Source organism: Orcinus orca, chromosome 17 (assembly GCF_937001465.1).
Source record: "Orcinus orca chromosome 17, mOrcOrc1.1, whole genome shotgun sequence".
Lineage (NCBI taxonomy): Eukaryota > Metazoa > Chordata > Mammalia > Artiodactyla > Delphinidae > Orcinus > Orcinus orca.
Genome location: NC_064575.1, coordinates 79,345,638 through 79,360,023, shown reverse-complemented (window position 1 = coordinate 79,360,023; position 14,386 = coordinate 79,345,638). Strand labels below are relative to the sequence as shown.

The following is a 14,386-nucleotide window of genomic DNA, read 5'->3' as shown; positions in this document are numbered from 1 at the left end:
ACATTCATTCCTCCATCCTCCCATCACACACATGTACTAAGCATCTCCTGCGCGGTTGGTGCTCAGATGAACAAGGCGTGTGGTTCTTACCCGAAGGCAGTCACAGTATGGACACACACACAAGATTACAACACGGGGTGGTGACAATTGTAATTCATTTGAGCCCAAGCTTCCAGGGGTCCCCGGAAGAGGAGATGGGAGCCTCTCGCGGGGCTTTTCAGGGACAGATTGCCCTTTCTTGACTCCTAGGTGCTCAACACTGAGCCTGGCACACCGTGGGCTAGTGCTTTGTGAATGGAAGGGATGGTAGAGAGCTTGGGCTTGCCCACGTTTGGGCGGCCACCCCCAGATGCTCCACCAGGGGGCAGGGTTGAGACAGGAATGGCCTGAGCCAGCCTCAGCGGGGCCCTGGGGGTTTTAGGAAAGGGCTGCCTTGTCTGGAAGCAGTTTCTGTTTGCTCCTTCCCTGAAAAGAGGCCTCGGTGGGCAGTGGGAGAATGTGGACACAGACCTGGGTCCAGAACTGGGGATGCCCTGTGGTCAGCCCTCTCCGACCGTTTGCTCTCACTTTTCTGGTGTAACTAACAGGCGGCCACCATGTGACCTGGTGGACACATTTTCTGAGCATCTCCTCCTCCGAGGATACCCCTAGGGGTCTGTACCCAGGGCTTGGTAGGAATGCCCTGCAGGTGGGGTCACCGTCTTGGAAAAATCTTAGCTCAAACCCCACCAAGGCACCTGGCCTGAGTGTTTGGAGGACCCAGCACTGCCCAGAGCCTTCCATGTTCACTCCGGTTCCGATGGCAGGATCTCTAGGGACGTGAGGCCCAGCGCTGGCCAGGCTGCACGTCTTGGGAGGTGGAAGGTTTGTAGAGCTTTTCTGCTAATTAGTTTTGCAAACATGCAGTCTTATGAGCGTCTGTTTGGAAAAGTCGACTTTATATGGGGAAGGTAGAAAGGGCAGGAAGCCAGATTTCTTTCCAAATAACGAGCCCTCATGAATTTGTTCATTCATCAACTGAATATAAAGCATCTACAAAGTTCCCCGTATAAAGTCTCAGGGAGCACCCAGCCTCCCCAGGAGACAGGAGTATGAAAAAGGCAATTGCATTATAGAGCAAGGATCAGAAACCAGCCCCCAGGGACATCCCGCCCACAGCATTTTTTGTAACAGACTAGAATGATTTCTACACTTTTAAAAGGCTGTAAAAAAAACAAAAAAGAAGATTCCATGGAAAGCCTATAGTCCACAAAGCTTAGAATATTTACTCTCTGGTTTTTTTTTTAGTAAATGATCGCTAACTTCTGTTATAGAGTGACAGCGCTATTAATAAGAGCTAACCCTGACGGAGTGCATAGCCAGTGGTGGGTGTTTCTACCAGGGTTACGTATAATCAGACTTAAAATGTGTTCATTCTTTTTTGGGGACGTGTTCAAATATTCACACCGTTGGGAGAATAATATAATGAATCTCACATACCTATTCCCACTTCAATAATTATCAACCAACCTCTGTCCATCTCCTCTCCTCCATTTCTCCCGCCTACACACATGCTTTTTCATTCTTGAGGATTTCAAAGCAAATCTCAGACATCATGTGATTGTACCTGAAATTCTGCAGAGAGTGTCTCTGAAGTATGGAGAATTACAAACAAACAAACAATTTTCACACCAATTAACTTAGTTTGGTTACAATTTTGTAATTTTCCCTATAGCAAATACTTAGTCCGTATTCAGACTTCACTGATTATCTCAAAGCTTTAAAAAAGAAATCAGATGGTTTTATGAATCAAGATCAAAATGAGGTCAATGGTCTACATTGTCTGCGTTTTGCCTTTTATGCCTCTTTTATTGGTTTCCACGCTAAGTCATCTAGTCGTTGTGAGAACCCTAAGAGGCAGGCTGCTTTTATAATCATCTCCCCCAGTTTACAGATAAGTAAACTGAGCCACAGAAAGGTCAGATCATTTGCCCAAGACCGTTCACAAGTGGCAGAGTTGGGATCTGAACCAGTATCAGTCTCTTAAGGCATCACACCCAAGGGCCACACGGCGGGGTGTCTCAGCAGAGTCTAGGGGCTATGAGAGCAAGGTGAGAAGGGAAGGGATGGGGCCGTGGAAGCAGGGAGGGCTTCCTGGAGGAGGAGCCATTTGGTCTGCATCTTTAAAGGATGAGTGAGAATTGACCAGAATGGCAAAGAGAACATCCAAGCTGAGGAACGGCATGAGCAGGGGCGTGCGGGTGCTGCAAAGTGGCATGGAGCAGGAATGACCAGTGGTCACCGTTGCTGGGGCTTAGGGCTCAAGGACACGGCGAAGGCAAGCAGGCCTCATGGCCAGAGGACCTAAGGGCCATGCCTGGGATGTGTGTGCCTGCTGGGGGGAAAACGGGGATCTCTCCTGAGTCAGCCAACCCATTGTGCCAGGCAATGACCAGAACACCCCTGTAAGGGCAGTGCTGAGGGTCCCCATTTGACAGATGGGAAAACTGAGGCCCACGGAGGTTAGAGACACAGCAAGACAATTATACACTCTGTTCTGACTCTGGGTCTCGTATTCCCCCAGCAACCTCTAAGAGACCCTGTTCTTGCTTGATTTCCAGTTCATTCAACTCACGAAAAGGAGCAGAGAGCCTTCCACATCCCAGGCCTGGCTGTGGTGGTGGCCATGGCTGACCAGGGAGGGGACCAGCCCTGGAGCAAGAACCAGTACAGACACAGGGGGAAGAAACTGCCCTCTGAGCTTAAGCCTGTTCTGCATGCAAGGGAAGAGCTAGCAGCCGTCCAGTAGGACAGAGGGAAACGTCTTCAGCCCCTACGGGTAGACCTGTAGGTGGGAGGCCCTGGGCTGCAGCCCTGATGCTGAGACTGTGGCCTTGGACGAGTTGCTTGCCCCCCTGACAGGGCAGGGGCAAGTGGGCTGAGGCAATCCCTCTGGTGCTGTCTGACTCTGACCATCAGCTCACTGAGCTGGGCCTCCGATAAGGCCTCCCCTCCATCCACCGCCTGGACCCCGACCGCCCCCCCCTTCCCTCTTCCTGGATGGGGCCCTGTCTTGGGTGGGGAGGGCAGAACGTGGACAAGAGGCTGGGGCACTGGACACCCTGGGAAGGGGTCCTGCCAGCCCTGTGTGGGGAGCTTGGGGGTGTTCTTGAAGCGTGGATCGCAGGGAGGTCATCAAAACGTGTGCCTCAGTCTCCAAGTCTGTAAAGTGGGGGTGATACTCAGTGAGACTCAGTGAGCTCCGTGTGGTCCTCAGCCCCCAGCGAGGTCCCAGCAAGGGCTGATGCTTTTGATCCTTTAAGAGCTGAAGTTTGCAGTTGTCAGGATGTGGCTACTTGGGGTATAGGGCCAGAGACAGCTGGAGGGAGTGTGTGTGTGTATGGGGGGCAGATGTGAACACCAAGGGCAGCAGTAGGGAGGACGGGTAGACGGCTGCAGTCCCCAGTCCACATAGCACCCACCCACCAGCTTCTGCTGTCCAGGAGCTCTCAGAAAAGCCTAGAAGACAGCACCCCAACCCCAAAGCACCCTGATCATCACTCTCTCATCGCGGCCCCCAAGCTCCTTCTCGACGCGCGCTCAGCATCCAACCTGCATTCTCTGCCTCTGTCGCTGGGGCTCTGTGAGTCGGGCTTTTAGGTCCCTTGTATGGAGGTGGGGGGCTGGCTCTCAGCCCCAGGTGCTGTACCGCCATCTCCCCTCGGCCACCACTCCATCCTGCCGAGAGCACGGGCAGAGTGGGTTTCTCGTCTCCACTTTCAGATGAAGAAATCCAGGCTCAGAGATGAAACCAAAGCCTAGCCTAGAATGGGGTCTTGCGACTCCTTGCTCTGTGCTCAGGAACCACGCCCGTGGCTATGGCTCGCTGATCAGTCCTCTTAGTGACCGGGTCCGAGCGGGGAGCTGGAGGCCCTGGGCAGGGAGAAAAGGGTGGATAATGGCGCAGGTTTCTCACGGGGCAGATGGAGGCATTATTCACGGAGATGGGAGGCAGGTGGGACTAAGCTCTTAATGGTATTTGCAAGGATGCTTCTCGAACGTGCGAGGCCTCAAGGATTGACTGTGGTCGAAAGTATCAAAACTCCGGAGTCCTGGATGGCTGCTCAACCAGCTCAGTAAGCCCAGGGGAGCCGCCACTGGTCTTTGCAGCAGCGTCCGGGCATCCTAAGGACCAGGCCTGACCGGGTACCACTGAGATGGCGGGACCCTTGGAGATGAAGCTGGTGGTATGCTTTCCAGTTTTATGAGACCAGGGGTACGCTCTGAGAGTTGAAAGAGGAGACGTGGGAAAAAGGGAGAATGTCTGGGGACACCTTGAAGGGAGGAAGCATATCTAGAGGAACATTCCAGAGCATGGGCTTTTGGGGTGTCAGGCCAACCATACTCTTAATGAAGAGGCAGCAGTATGCGTTCCCTTACAAGAATCATGGCACCCGAGCCCTGTGACTGGCCCACCTGATGAATGAGTTGTGGCCCCTAGGAGTGGCTCACGCCTCCAGCTGGAAGCAAGTTTGGGGTCAAGTCCAACCTCCTCATTTTCAAGATTAACAAATGAGTGCTATGAAGGCAAGTGGCTTGTCTGATGTCACGGTGATGACTAGCTCTCTCCGCAACGTTATTCTGCCCCAGGAGCAGGATGTGAGTCCCAGCTCTCTCAGAACATTCCTCCGCCCTTAGACCACTTCCTTCCTCCTGCCCCTTCCAGCCCTGGGCGGGCTCGGGGCACATGGCCCTTCTCTCCACTCTAAGACTCGACGCGGGATTATGGGAGGGGCAGGGGAGGACCCCTCCCTTCCTGTCCTTTGGGCCTGGGCTCTCATTTCCTCCGTCTTCCCCCTTATACCACCACCAAGGCCGAGCAGAGCCCAGGCCCATGCCCCAAGCCTGGACTTGCTTCCAGATGAGGGGGATGAGATGGGAAGATTTTATCACATCCCCTGGAATGCCCATTATCCACATTTGAGAGGCCCAGCTCCTCCTCTGATTCTGTCTCTCTTCCCCCCACCCCCCGCCCCCGCCATGATGGAAGGAAGAAGGGTAGGAGAGCTGGTAGATTATCAGGACGTCACGGCTGGAGGAGATACCAGAGTCTCTCTAATTCGATGGTTTTGGAAACCATGTGTGTGTAAGAATCTTCAAGGTGCCAGTTAATGTACAGGTGCCTGGGGGTGGGGGTGGGAGGTCTCCCCAGGAATTCAGGCTCAGGGCCCCAACATTAGGTTTTTTTCTTCTGCAAGCCCTCTAAGCTTCCCTGTCAGATTTTCAACACATTCGTCTGTGCTAGGGAAAAAATCTACCTCCAACACGTGAGCCGTCCTTGTCGGTAGGGACTGAGTTAACCATCTATCGCCACATCTCTAGAAATAGGAAGGGGCTGGGCACATAGCCGCACTGTTAACATCCATGGGACAAGTGAGTGGATGGGCATGAAAATCACTGTCACTGTCAACCTGACTCAGGGTTGTAAGACACAAGTCTCCCCTTCAAGCATCATCATCACCACCATCACCATCACCACCATCATCGTCAACATTACCACCATCATCATCATCAGTATTTCTTTCTCCTACGTGATAATCCAGAAGCGTTCACTGACTCCCTCTACATGTTCTGGGAAGCTGGCCAGGATGTGGAAACCTCGAGATCTTCTGAAGACCAACTCAGCACTGAGCCCAGCACAGCCCATCAATTACTCTTCCCCCCCTCTTGCCCACCTGGTACTGAGCCTGGGGTCTTTACCCTTTATTCTTTAAGCCTCCCAAGAGGATTAGCACCCAAGAAGTGAGTACTAACATTATGCCGTTTTACAGATGAAGAAACTGGCTCAGAGAGGCTGGGTTACTTGTCTGAGGGTGCACAGCTTGCAAGGAGAGGAGCTCAGTATTTTCCCTTCCCCACCTATTACGACCGTTCTATGTACACTTGTGTCTTTCCAGGACAACACTGTCTAGTAAAACATAATGTGAGTTCTGAATGGAATTTTACATTTTCTAGCAGCCACATTAAAACGTAAAGGTGAAATTTATTTTCATGATATATTTTGTTTAAGTCCAATATCTTGAAAGTATTATCATTTCAACATGGAGTCAACAGAAAAAAATTATCCTGAGAATTTCACGGTCTTGTATTCACACTAAGTCTTTGAAATCCAGTGTGTATTTTAGCCTTTCGGCTCAGCTGGGACACAGCCACATCTCAGCTGCCCAGCGGCCTCATGTAACAAGTGGCTACTGGTTGGGCAGTGCAGGTCTGGACTATAATAAGCCTGCCTTGTAGGTGTGTGGTTTTCAAGGGAGCTGATGTATGCAGATGCAGCGGATACAGTGCCCGGGACACAGTGAGCGCTGGATCAGTGTTAGCCCTCATCGTCATCCGTGTTACTGGGACAGAGTGTGCTCCACGGGAGTTGCTGAATGAATGGACAGTGTGCTGAAGCCTCGCCCGCAGACGTCTGCAGTGTTATACGGTCCTCTTGTGGGCCTTCCTACCCGGCTTTACTTCCTGGGCTGTGGTTGGCCTCCCTCCCAGCTCCTCCCACGATCCCACCCTGGACCACTGCTGGCTCACCTCCCTGCTCCTATATGTAACCTACAGTGTGTGTAGCAGCCCCTTCTCACCGCTCAGAGAGATGGCAAAGCTTCCTGGGAGGAATTCCAGGGTTTCTATTTGTACAAAGACAGCCTCCTGGCGTTTGGCTGCTTTGCAGGCGTGGGGCAGGGGCCTTTCCTGAAGCCTGGGGAGGTGATGCCGCTGACAGCCTGGACGTACTGCCCAGCCCAAGGTCAGGATCGGGTCTCCCAAGGAGCACCGTTCCCGTGCCCATTCCAGAGGGTGAGCCCTCACCAAGGGCCGTGCCCAGGTGGAAAATGCCAGTCCGAGCCGCGCTCTCGCCAGCATCCTGGACAAGCAGTGGGCGGGAGGGGCCCAGAGCTGGGAGCAGAGTGTCCAATCTGACGGAAGAGGCTCTGAGCAGGGAGCTGGTGGGTGTGGGGTTTGAAATGCTAGCTCAAATCCCAGCTATATACAGGAAGTGTAAAGAAGCCATGTCGCTTATGCTCCTGCAATCTTTTAAAAGGGGTGTGCCACTTACCCGGGGCCACGCGATTCTGTAGTTGGTCTGAGGGGCTGAAAGTGGGTTTGCATTTCACACTCAGCCCATGTATCCTCAAGCACACACACACACACACACACACACACACACACACACACACACACCATGGGGCTTCATACCTTCAGACGAGCTACAGTCACTTACACATGCATGCTTTCACCCCTGTGCACACCAACACACATTTCTGTGGGAGAAGGTATATGGGTCTCAGCTGTACACAGACAACCAGAGACCTACTGTGTGCCCCGGAATTTATCCGCACAGCGTTCATGTACCTGGTCATGTGCTTCTGAGAGGCTTCCCTCAAGCAGCCCTGTGTTCACTCCTCGGCAACGGGGAACCTGATGGGGCTCGGTCGTCAGCCCCGATTAACAAGAGAGGACGGGAAGGTCCGAGTGGTTAGGGGACCTGCTGGAGCTGCCTCAGCCAGTGGCAGAGCTTGCACCCGGCCTCTCTTTCCTGGACGACGTCACCCCTGCCTCCTCTCATTCCAACGTATGAGTGGCTGTCACCTGCCTCGCCAGCCTGTAAGCTCAGTAGGGTCACGGACTTTGTGCTTCTCATATTTGCACACGTACATGGACCAGGGAGGCAAGAGGCTGTATTGTTGAGAGCTGACCTAGGTTCAAAGGTCAGCTCCACAGATTACTAGCTGTGTGACCTTGGGCAAATTACTTAACCTCTCTGAGCTTTAGTTTTTATCTACAAAGGAAGATGATTACATCTGCTTAATAGTATTGCTATGAGAATTTAGGAGATGCTTAATAAATAATCATAAATGTCATGTGGATGAACTGAGGAAGGTCTTACGTATATAAATATATAGGCTTTGGCGCAGTGCTTGGCAACCGCCCCCCCCCCCCAAATGTAGACCCTCTCTCTTAGCACAAGGGAGGTACTCACTACATGTAGAATGAAGAAAAGAACAAAGAGATGGAAAAACAAGGTCTGTCTGTAGCTCACCTTTATCATATGTTACATTCCTGAGTACACTTGGCTACGTTTCTGAGCTCACTGCCCTGTCCCGCTCCTGGATTTATCTCTTCCTGGGTTGGCCTCTTCCTCCTTCAATTACGGAACTTTTCGATAATGTTTTACTATCCGACAGGGCAAGTTCCCCCTCACAATTCGACTTCCTAGAAGTTTTCTTGGCAATTCTCATGAACCTTTTCTTCCATATGGACACATCTATCATCATTTTTTCCCATTAAAACCTCAGTGGGACCTTGAATGGACTCACATTCCCTTTATGTATGAGTTTGGGGAAGATGACCACAGATGGAACTTGGCTCTGAAGGAAAGTACAGGTTGACCCTTGTCTCCCAGCCCTCACGGGGGGGTTAAGGCTCTATCCGGAGAGCTCCTGAATCAGATAACAGTGTTGTAGGGGGGAAGTATGGGTCCCCACAGAAGGTCCCTGGACAGGGGCACAGAAGAGAGGTAACTTGTCTCCTCCCAGAAACCTTCCCTCCATCCTGCTGCCTGGGTCTGTCTGGACTCCCAGCTCCTGTGCTGTGCGTCCCCTCCGCTGAGCCTGTGGGCCTGTACCCCCTCTTCCCTAGTGCAGATTGCTCTGAGGAGGTACCTGGGGTTCCTGTGTACTTGGACCCCCCACATACTTCTCTCCTTCTCCTCACTCAGACCTCATTACCCTACCCCTCTCACCTCTTCACCATCCACCCCCTGTCCTCCCAGACAGTGCAACCCTGAAATAAAGGCTGATATGGCGTCTTCTGGGTGCTCCAGTTTTCAGGAAAGCTATGGAAGAGAGAGTGGGATTTGGCAGGAAACGATCTGAGTTTGAGCCCTCCCACTTATTAATTGTGAGACCCTGGGCAAGTCCCTGATTTGCCCTGTCTCCATTTCTTTCATTTGTAAAATGGAATTAATATCCTTTTTTTAAAAACTTTTTATTTTATATTGGAGCATACTTGATTAACAATGTTGTGTTAGTTTCAGGTGTACAACAAAGTGATTCGGTTATACGTATAATGTATCTATTCTTTTTCAAATCCTTTTCCCAGTTAGCTTGTTACAGAATATTGAGCAGAGTTCCCTGTGCTATACAGTAGGTCCCTGTTGGTCGTCCACTTTAAATACAGCAGTGTGCACATGTCAACCCCAAACTCCAAACTCCCTAAAAGTTCCCTGACCAGGGATGGAACCCGTGCCCCCTGAATTGGGAGGGCAGAGTCTTAACAAGTGGATGGCCAGGGAAGTCCCTGCTACTTTTTTTTTTTTTTTTGGTAGGATGGTTCAGCACCAACTACATCCAGAAGCCGCACAAGTTATGGAGGATTTAACAGCAAGTCACCCAGACGCCCTCCCTGATCTCATTGATGCACACGACCGTGCTTGGAGGAATATCCGTCACCCAGCGCCTATGAGCAACTGGCCTGTGGTCAGCCGTCAGCTCTCAGCCTCAGATCTGGTTGATTCAGAACCAGCGTCTTTGAGCCCACGGGCAAGTAGCTTACCCCCAAGCCTCAGCTTCCTCATCTAGGAATGGGGCACATCAGTCCCCAAGAAAGCCGTCCATGGGTAATAAACTCCCTCTTGCCATCCTCCCTCGTTCTCTTGGCCTTACTACTGGCAGCAGGCCCTGGCCCGGGCTGTGGGATCTTGGATTCAGAAGCTCTTCACAGCTGCCCACCTCCTGCCCGCCCCGTGCCTGCTCCAAGCTTCGAGCCAGCCGCCTGGCTCTGTGCTGCCACGTGTCTTACTCCCTGGCTTCTCGGAGGTGCAGACCTTCCTCCCTTCCCCTCCGTGTGCCTTGGGATGGAGGTGGGAGAGAGAGAACCCTTAGAGTTCCCCTGAAACAGCGGGCTTCCTCTGCAGACCCGAATGTACATGCTTCATAAACTGTAGAGGGCTGTGCAAGCCCAAGGCGGCCGCATTTGGGTTAGAGAATCAGCACAAGCACTGTTTGCGCAAGTTAGTGCTTTTGTTGAAAGCTGATATTATCCCTTCCAACTTTTCTTGGCCTTTACTAACTCCCCCCACCCCCCGCCTTGTAGCATCTCTGACACTTGGAAACTCATTTTCCAAACTCAAAGACTAGAAGTCTAACAATAGTTTTCCTTACTTTATGCTGCTCAGAGAGGGTGAGTGACTAGCCCAAGGTCACACAGCCAGTCTGGGCATTCCTACGTCTGGAGTCCAGGCTCCCTGACTCTGTTCCTTCGAGTGTCCCTTTCTGCTGCATTTCAGGTGGGAATAAAAGGCATGGAAGTCCCGTTCGTTTTGTTTCCCCAGGTGCTGTCTCTGCTCCTCCCCTTGCCGGGATCAGCTGTCCCCAGCAGCCCTACTCCTCACCCTGGGCCTCGCCCTTGCTCCTCAGTGGACACCTCCCTGCCCCCTAACATTCCAGCCCTTCTCATCCTGCCCACCCATGCAGCAGGACCGGTGGAGATGGGAGCTGGGACCCCTCTCCGTGCCCCTCCGGGCAGGACTCACCATGGCCGGGGTGCTGCCCACTGCTCCTACTGCTGTCACTGCCACCAGCGCCCACGGCAGGAACCACCTCATGCCTGGAGGTCAGTGGCCAAGGCATCTACGGAGCAGCCCAGAGGATCCGGCCACCTCTCGGGGGAGCTGGGCCGAGACTGACCTGGCCCATCAGGAGTGCCAGATATGCCTCTTCCCGCAGCCCTGAGGGGGTTTTATTAAAGCAAGATCTGACGTCAGGGTTAAGGACAAGCCCTGCATTTTCCTCTGAAAAAAACTTTTCCTGCCTCTCTCTCTCTCTTTTTTTTTTTTCTTTCTTCCCTCTGTCCCCACCTCCAGCCCAAGCTTGGCCAGCCTCCCCGGCTCTGACAGCTCTTAAAGGGAAAGTTACAGGGCTATGATTTCACATCAGGGCGGTAAATTCTCACAGAAGGAGCTGGGGTCATCCTGCCTAGGCGTTTCTCAAAGGTGGGGCGGGGGAGACGGTGGGAGGGTACCAGGCGGAGGTGGAGATACAGTTACAGGGACCAGCGCTGGCACGGGCTTTGAAAGCGCTCCCAGTGGAGAAAATCAACTCCCTTCCATTCCCTCCCGGCTGCTCCTACTTCTGGTTTGCATTTGTCATCTTTCGCTCCTCTCTCCCTGGCTGCAAGCAAAGGAGGGTGGTTTTAGTCCACTGATCATGAAATGGTATGAATTCACAAATGAGCTCAGGGCTGGGGCCCTGGTTACCATCATCACCTCCTCTACAAATGAAAGCTCTGGTTTCCAATTTACAGGCGTTCCCACCCCTGCTTTTAGCCTGAAGCCCTTGGGTACTGGAGCTGTCTCCCCATGTCTGGGCGCCTGTTACCCCTGGTGGGTTAGGGTGCCTGGCCTTCACCCCTTGCTGGACACTTGCCACACTGGTGAGGGGTCTCCTTTGGAGCCTGGTTTTCCCTCGTCCAGCCCCCTCATCCCCACGTGGACCTCAGCCACAGCCTCCTGACTGGTTCATTACCGTCCACACTTCTTAGAGCCACCAGAACAATCCTTGGCAAATGGAACCAAGGTGATGGCGGTCTCCTGGCTCCAGCCTCCCAAAGCCTGCCCATTGACTTAGCATGGCATTCCCAGCCCTTGCGTGGCCTCCAGGCCAGCAGCCTCCCTCATCTCTTCTCCTTCCATTCTCCCTCCCCTGCACTACACTCGGCCTCGGTGGACTCCTTGCTGTTCCTCTCACACCCCAGCAAATTCTCATCTCTGGACCTCAGTGGGAACTCTCTCCCCTGTGGTTTTCATAACAATTACGCCATCTCTTCCCTTTTACTGTAACATATACAAGCGGATGCTGAACCATGTGTGGCTGCTCAGAGGTGGTAGCAGACTTGTGCCTGTGGAGGGAGATTATGACCATAGACACGACCCCCATAAGAGGTGACTCTGATGGTCTCTCCATTCATTGACTTAGGGGTGGGCCTCTCACCCAATTCTGGCCAATGAGACAGAAAGAGGACTCTGCTGGGGGCTCCTAGAAAGGACTCCATTCCTCAGGAGGAGAATAAACTTCTCTATGCATTCTCTTTCTTCCTTGAGTTCAAAGTTGATGGCTGGAGCTGCAGCAGTCATCTTGTGCATATAAGGCACAAGCTGGAGGATGAAAAGCCAACATGCTGAGGATGGTAGAGCAGAAGGAGGGAAAGAACCTGGGTCCTTGGAACTTAAGGTGTTACTGAATTAAACCTGGACCTTCAGACTTCCCACTGCATGAATTAATTTGATGACTTATTGCTTAAGCCATAGATTAAGAGTAACTTGCTCATATAATCCTAATGAATATACGGGATTTGTAGAAATCATGTATGTAAAGTGGCAGTGGGGTATCTGTCACAAAGAAACTGCCCAGTAAACATCAGTCCTCATTTTCTTCTCATGAACTCCCTTGATGCTCTTAAAACAAATTCCATGAGGCAAGCACTGCGGAAAAGTGTCATTAAAGGAATCACCCAGTGTTAGGTGCTAATCCAGGTTCAGTGACCCTTTGATGAGCACCAGGTATGTAGAGGCCCTGTACTAAGAGATAGCTCATGACCACAAGGTGGACGGTATTACTGCCCCATGTTATGGGGGAGGGGAAGCGGGAACTCAGAGATGCCAGGTGATGTCAGGACATGTACTAAAGTAGGGGCAGGAGGGGGGCTGGAACCAAAGTCTTTGAACCCTGACAGCGACTGAGCCCTTCCAAGCCGGCTTCACCCGCTAAAGTCCCTCAATGTTCTGTAATAAGAGTAAAGCTGAGCCCAGAGAATGCCAGGATCGCTTTTAGGAAGTCTGATTGCAAGAAGCACTTGCAACAGACCCCCCAAATCATGATCGAAATGCTGGCCCCTTGTGCCTGCCGGTGAACCTCAGATGGCTCAGCTGCCATTCCTCATTGCCGAGGAAACCTGCAGCAGGCTGACACAGTGAGCCAGGCAGGGCAGTGGGTTAGGAGGGAAAGCGCCTGGGGCGCCACCGCAGCCCTGCTGCTCACCTGTGGGCCTTGGACAACCAGCAGTCTCTCTGTGCTCAGTTTTTTCTTTCTTTTTTTTTTTTTTTTTTTTTTGCGGTACGCGGGCCTCTCGCTGTTGTGGCCTCTCCCGTTGCGGAGCACAGGCTCCGGACGCGCAGGCTCAGCGGCCATGGCTCACGGGCCCAGCCGCTCCGCGGCATGTGGGATCCTCCCGGACCGGGGCACGAACCCGTGTCCCCTGCATCGGCAGGCGGACTCTCAACCACTGCGCCATCTGGGAAGCCGTCTCTGTGTTCAGTTTTGTTTGCTTGAAGAAACAGGAGCATATTAGTGCCTACCCTGTGTGATTGTCGGGAGGCCCCCTAAGCAGACAATTTGGCGTGTCCCAGCATTTGCGAGTGGAGGAGCCAGGATGGGTCGCAGCCCAGGCTGGTCTGATTGGGTGGCCTTGTGCCCATCCTACGTCAGAGCTTAGGCGTCTTGGCAGACCTCGTGTTGCAGCCTGGGTGTGTGTCTGGGGTCAGCCTTGGTGAGTGTGAGTCCAGGACCTGGCACTTCCTGCTCACGAGCTGGGCAATCTCTAAGTGACTGGCTGGTGGTGACCGGAACAGTAGCTGCATTTATAGAGCATCTATTGCGCCCCTGGAGACACTTGCCATTTCACTGAATCCTCATCTCAAGTCATCTCATGCCCATTCTACAGATGAGGAAACTGAGGCATGGAGAGATGAAATAAATTTCCCCAGCCATTTGGCTCACACACGGCAAAACTGTCATCAGGACTTAGACCTGTATGACTCCAAAACAATTTTTTTTCCAAGTAGACGAATCTGTCTCATGAGTGGAACCAATGAGGGAATAAATGCAGGAATGAATGAATACAGTAGCTGGACAGACGGATGGGCAGATGGACAAATGACTGAATGTGTGAGTAGATGATTCCACTGTTAGGAATATTCCATTTCCCAGGTCTCCCCAGGATGGGCTTCTCATTCTTAGTTTTCCGTATCCGTGTGCCCCTTCTCTGACCACTCTGCCTAACTCTTCAGCTCCATCACCCACTGGCTTCCTTCACCGCCCTGGCCCAAGCGCCACTGCTTGTTTGTTCAGCTATTGACTGTCTCCCTCCTGGGCTATGAGATCCACGGGCAAAGCCAGGCCTACACCTGTCTGCCTCTCTAGGCTGAAGCCCAGCAACACGGAGAACCCAGCACAGCACGTGTTAGAGGCAGACTTCAAGTGAAGGGCCAGATGAATGAAGGAAGCAGACGAATGACGTGGTGATGGGAGGGATGGCTTGAGGAAGGAGGGAAGGAAAGAAGGAGGGAGGGAGGAAA

General features: G+C 52.5%; 1 protein-coding gene across 1 annotated transcript in view; it reads right to left on the bottom strand.

Annotated features, from left to right (window-relative positions):
* The window catches only part of CCN4 (cellular communication network factor 4), a 32,775-nt gene extending 21,953 nt beyond the window's left edge, over nt 1-10,822 (bottom strand). Inside the window, exon 1 of the mRNA XM_033419755.2 lies at nt 10,568-10,822. Coding sequence (XP_033275646.1) covers nt 10,568-10,639 — 72 coding nt within the window. The 5' untranslated portion in view covers nt 10,640-10,822. The remainder of the gene's footprint in view (nt 1-10,567) is intronic.
* Between the last annotated feature and the right edge of the window lie 3,564 nt (nt 10,823-14,386).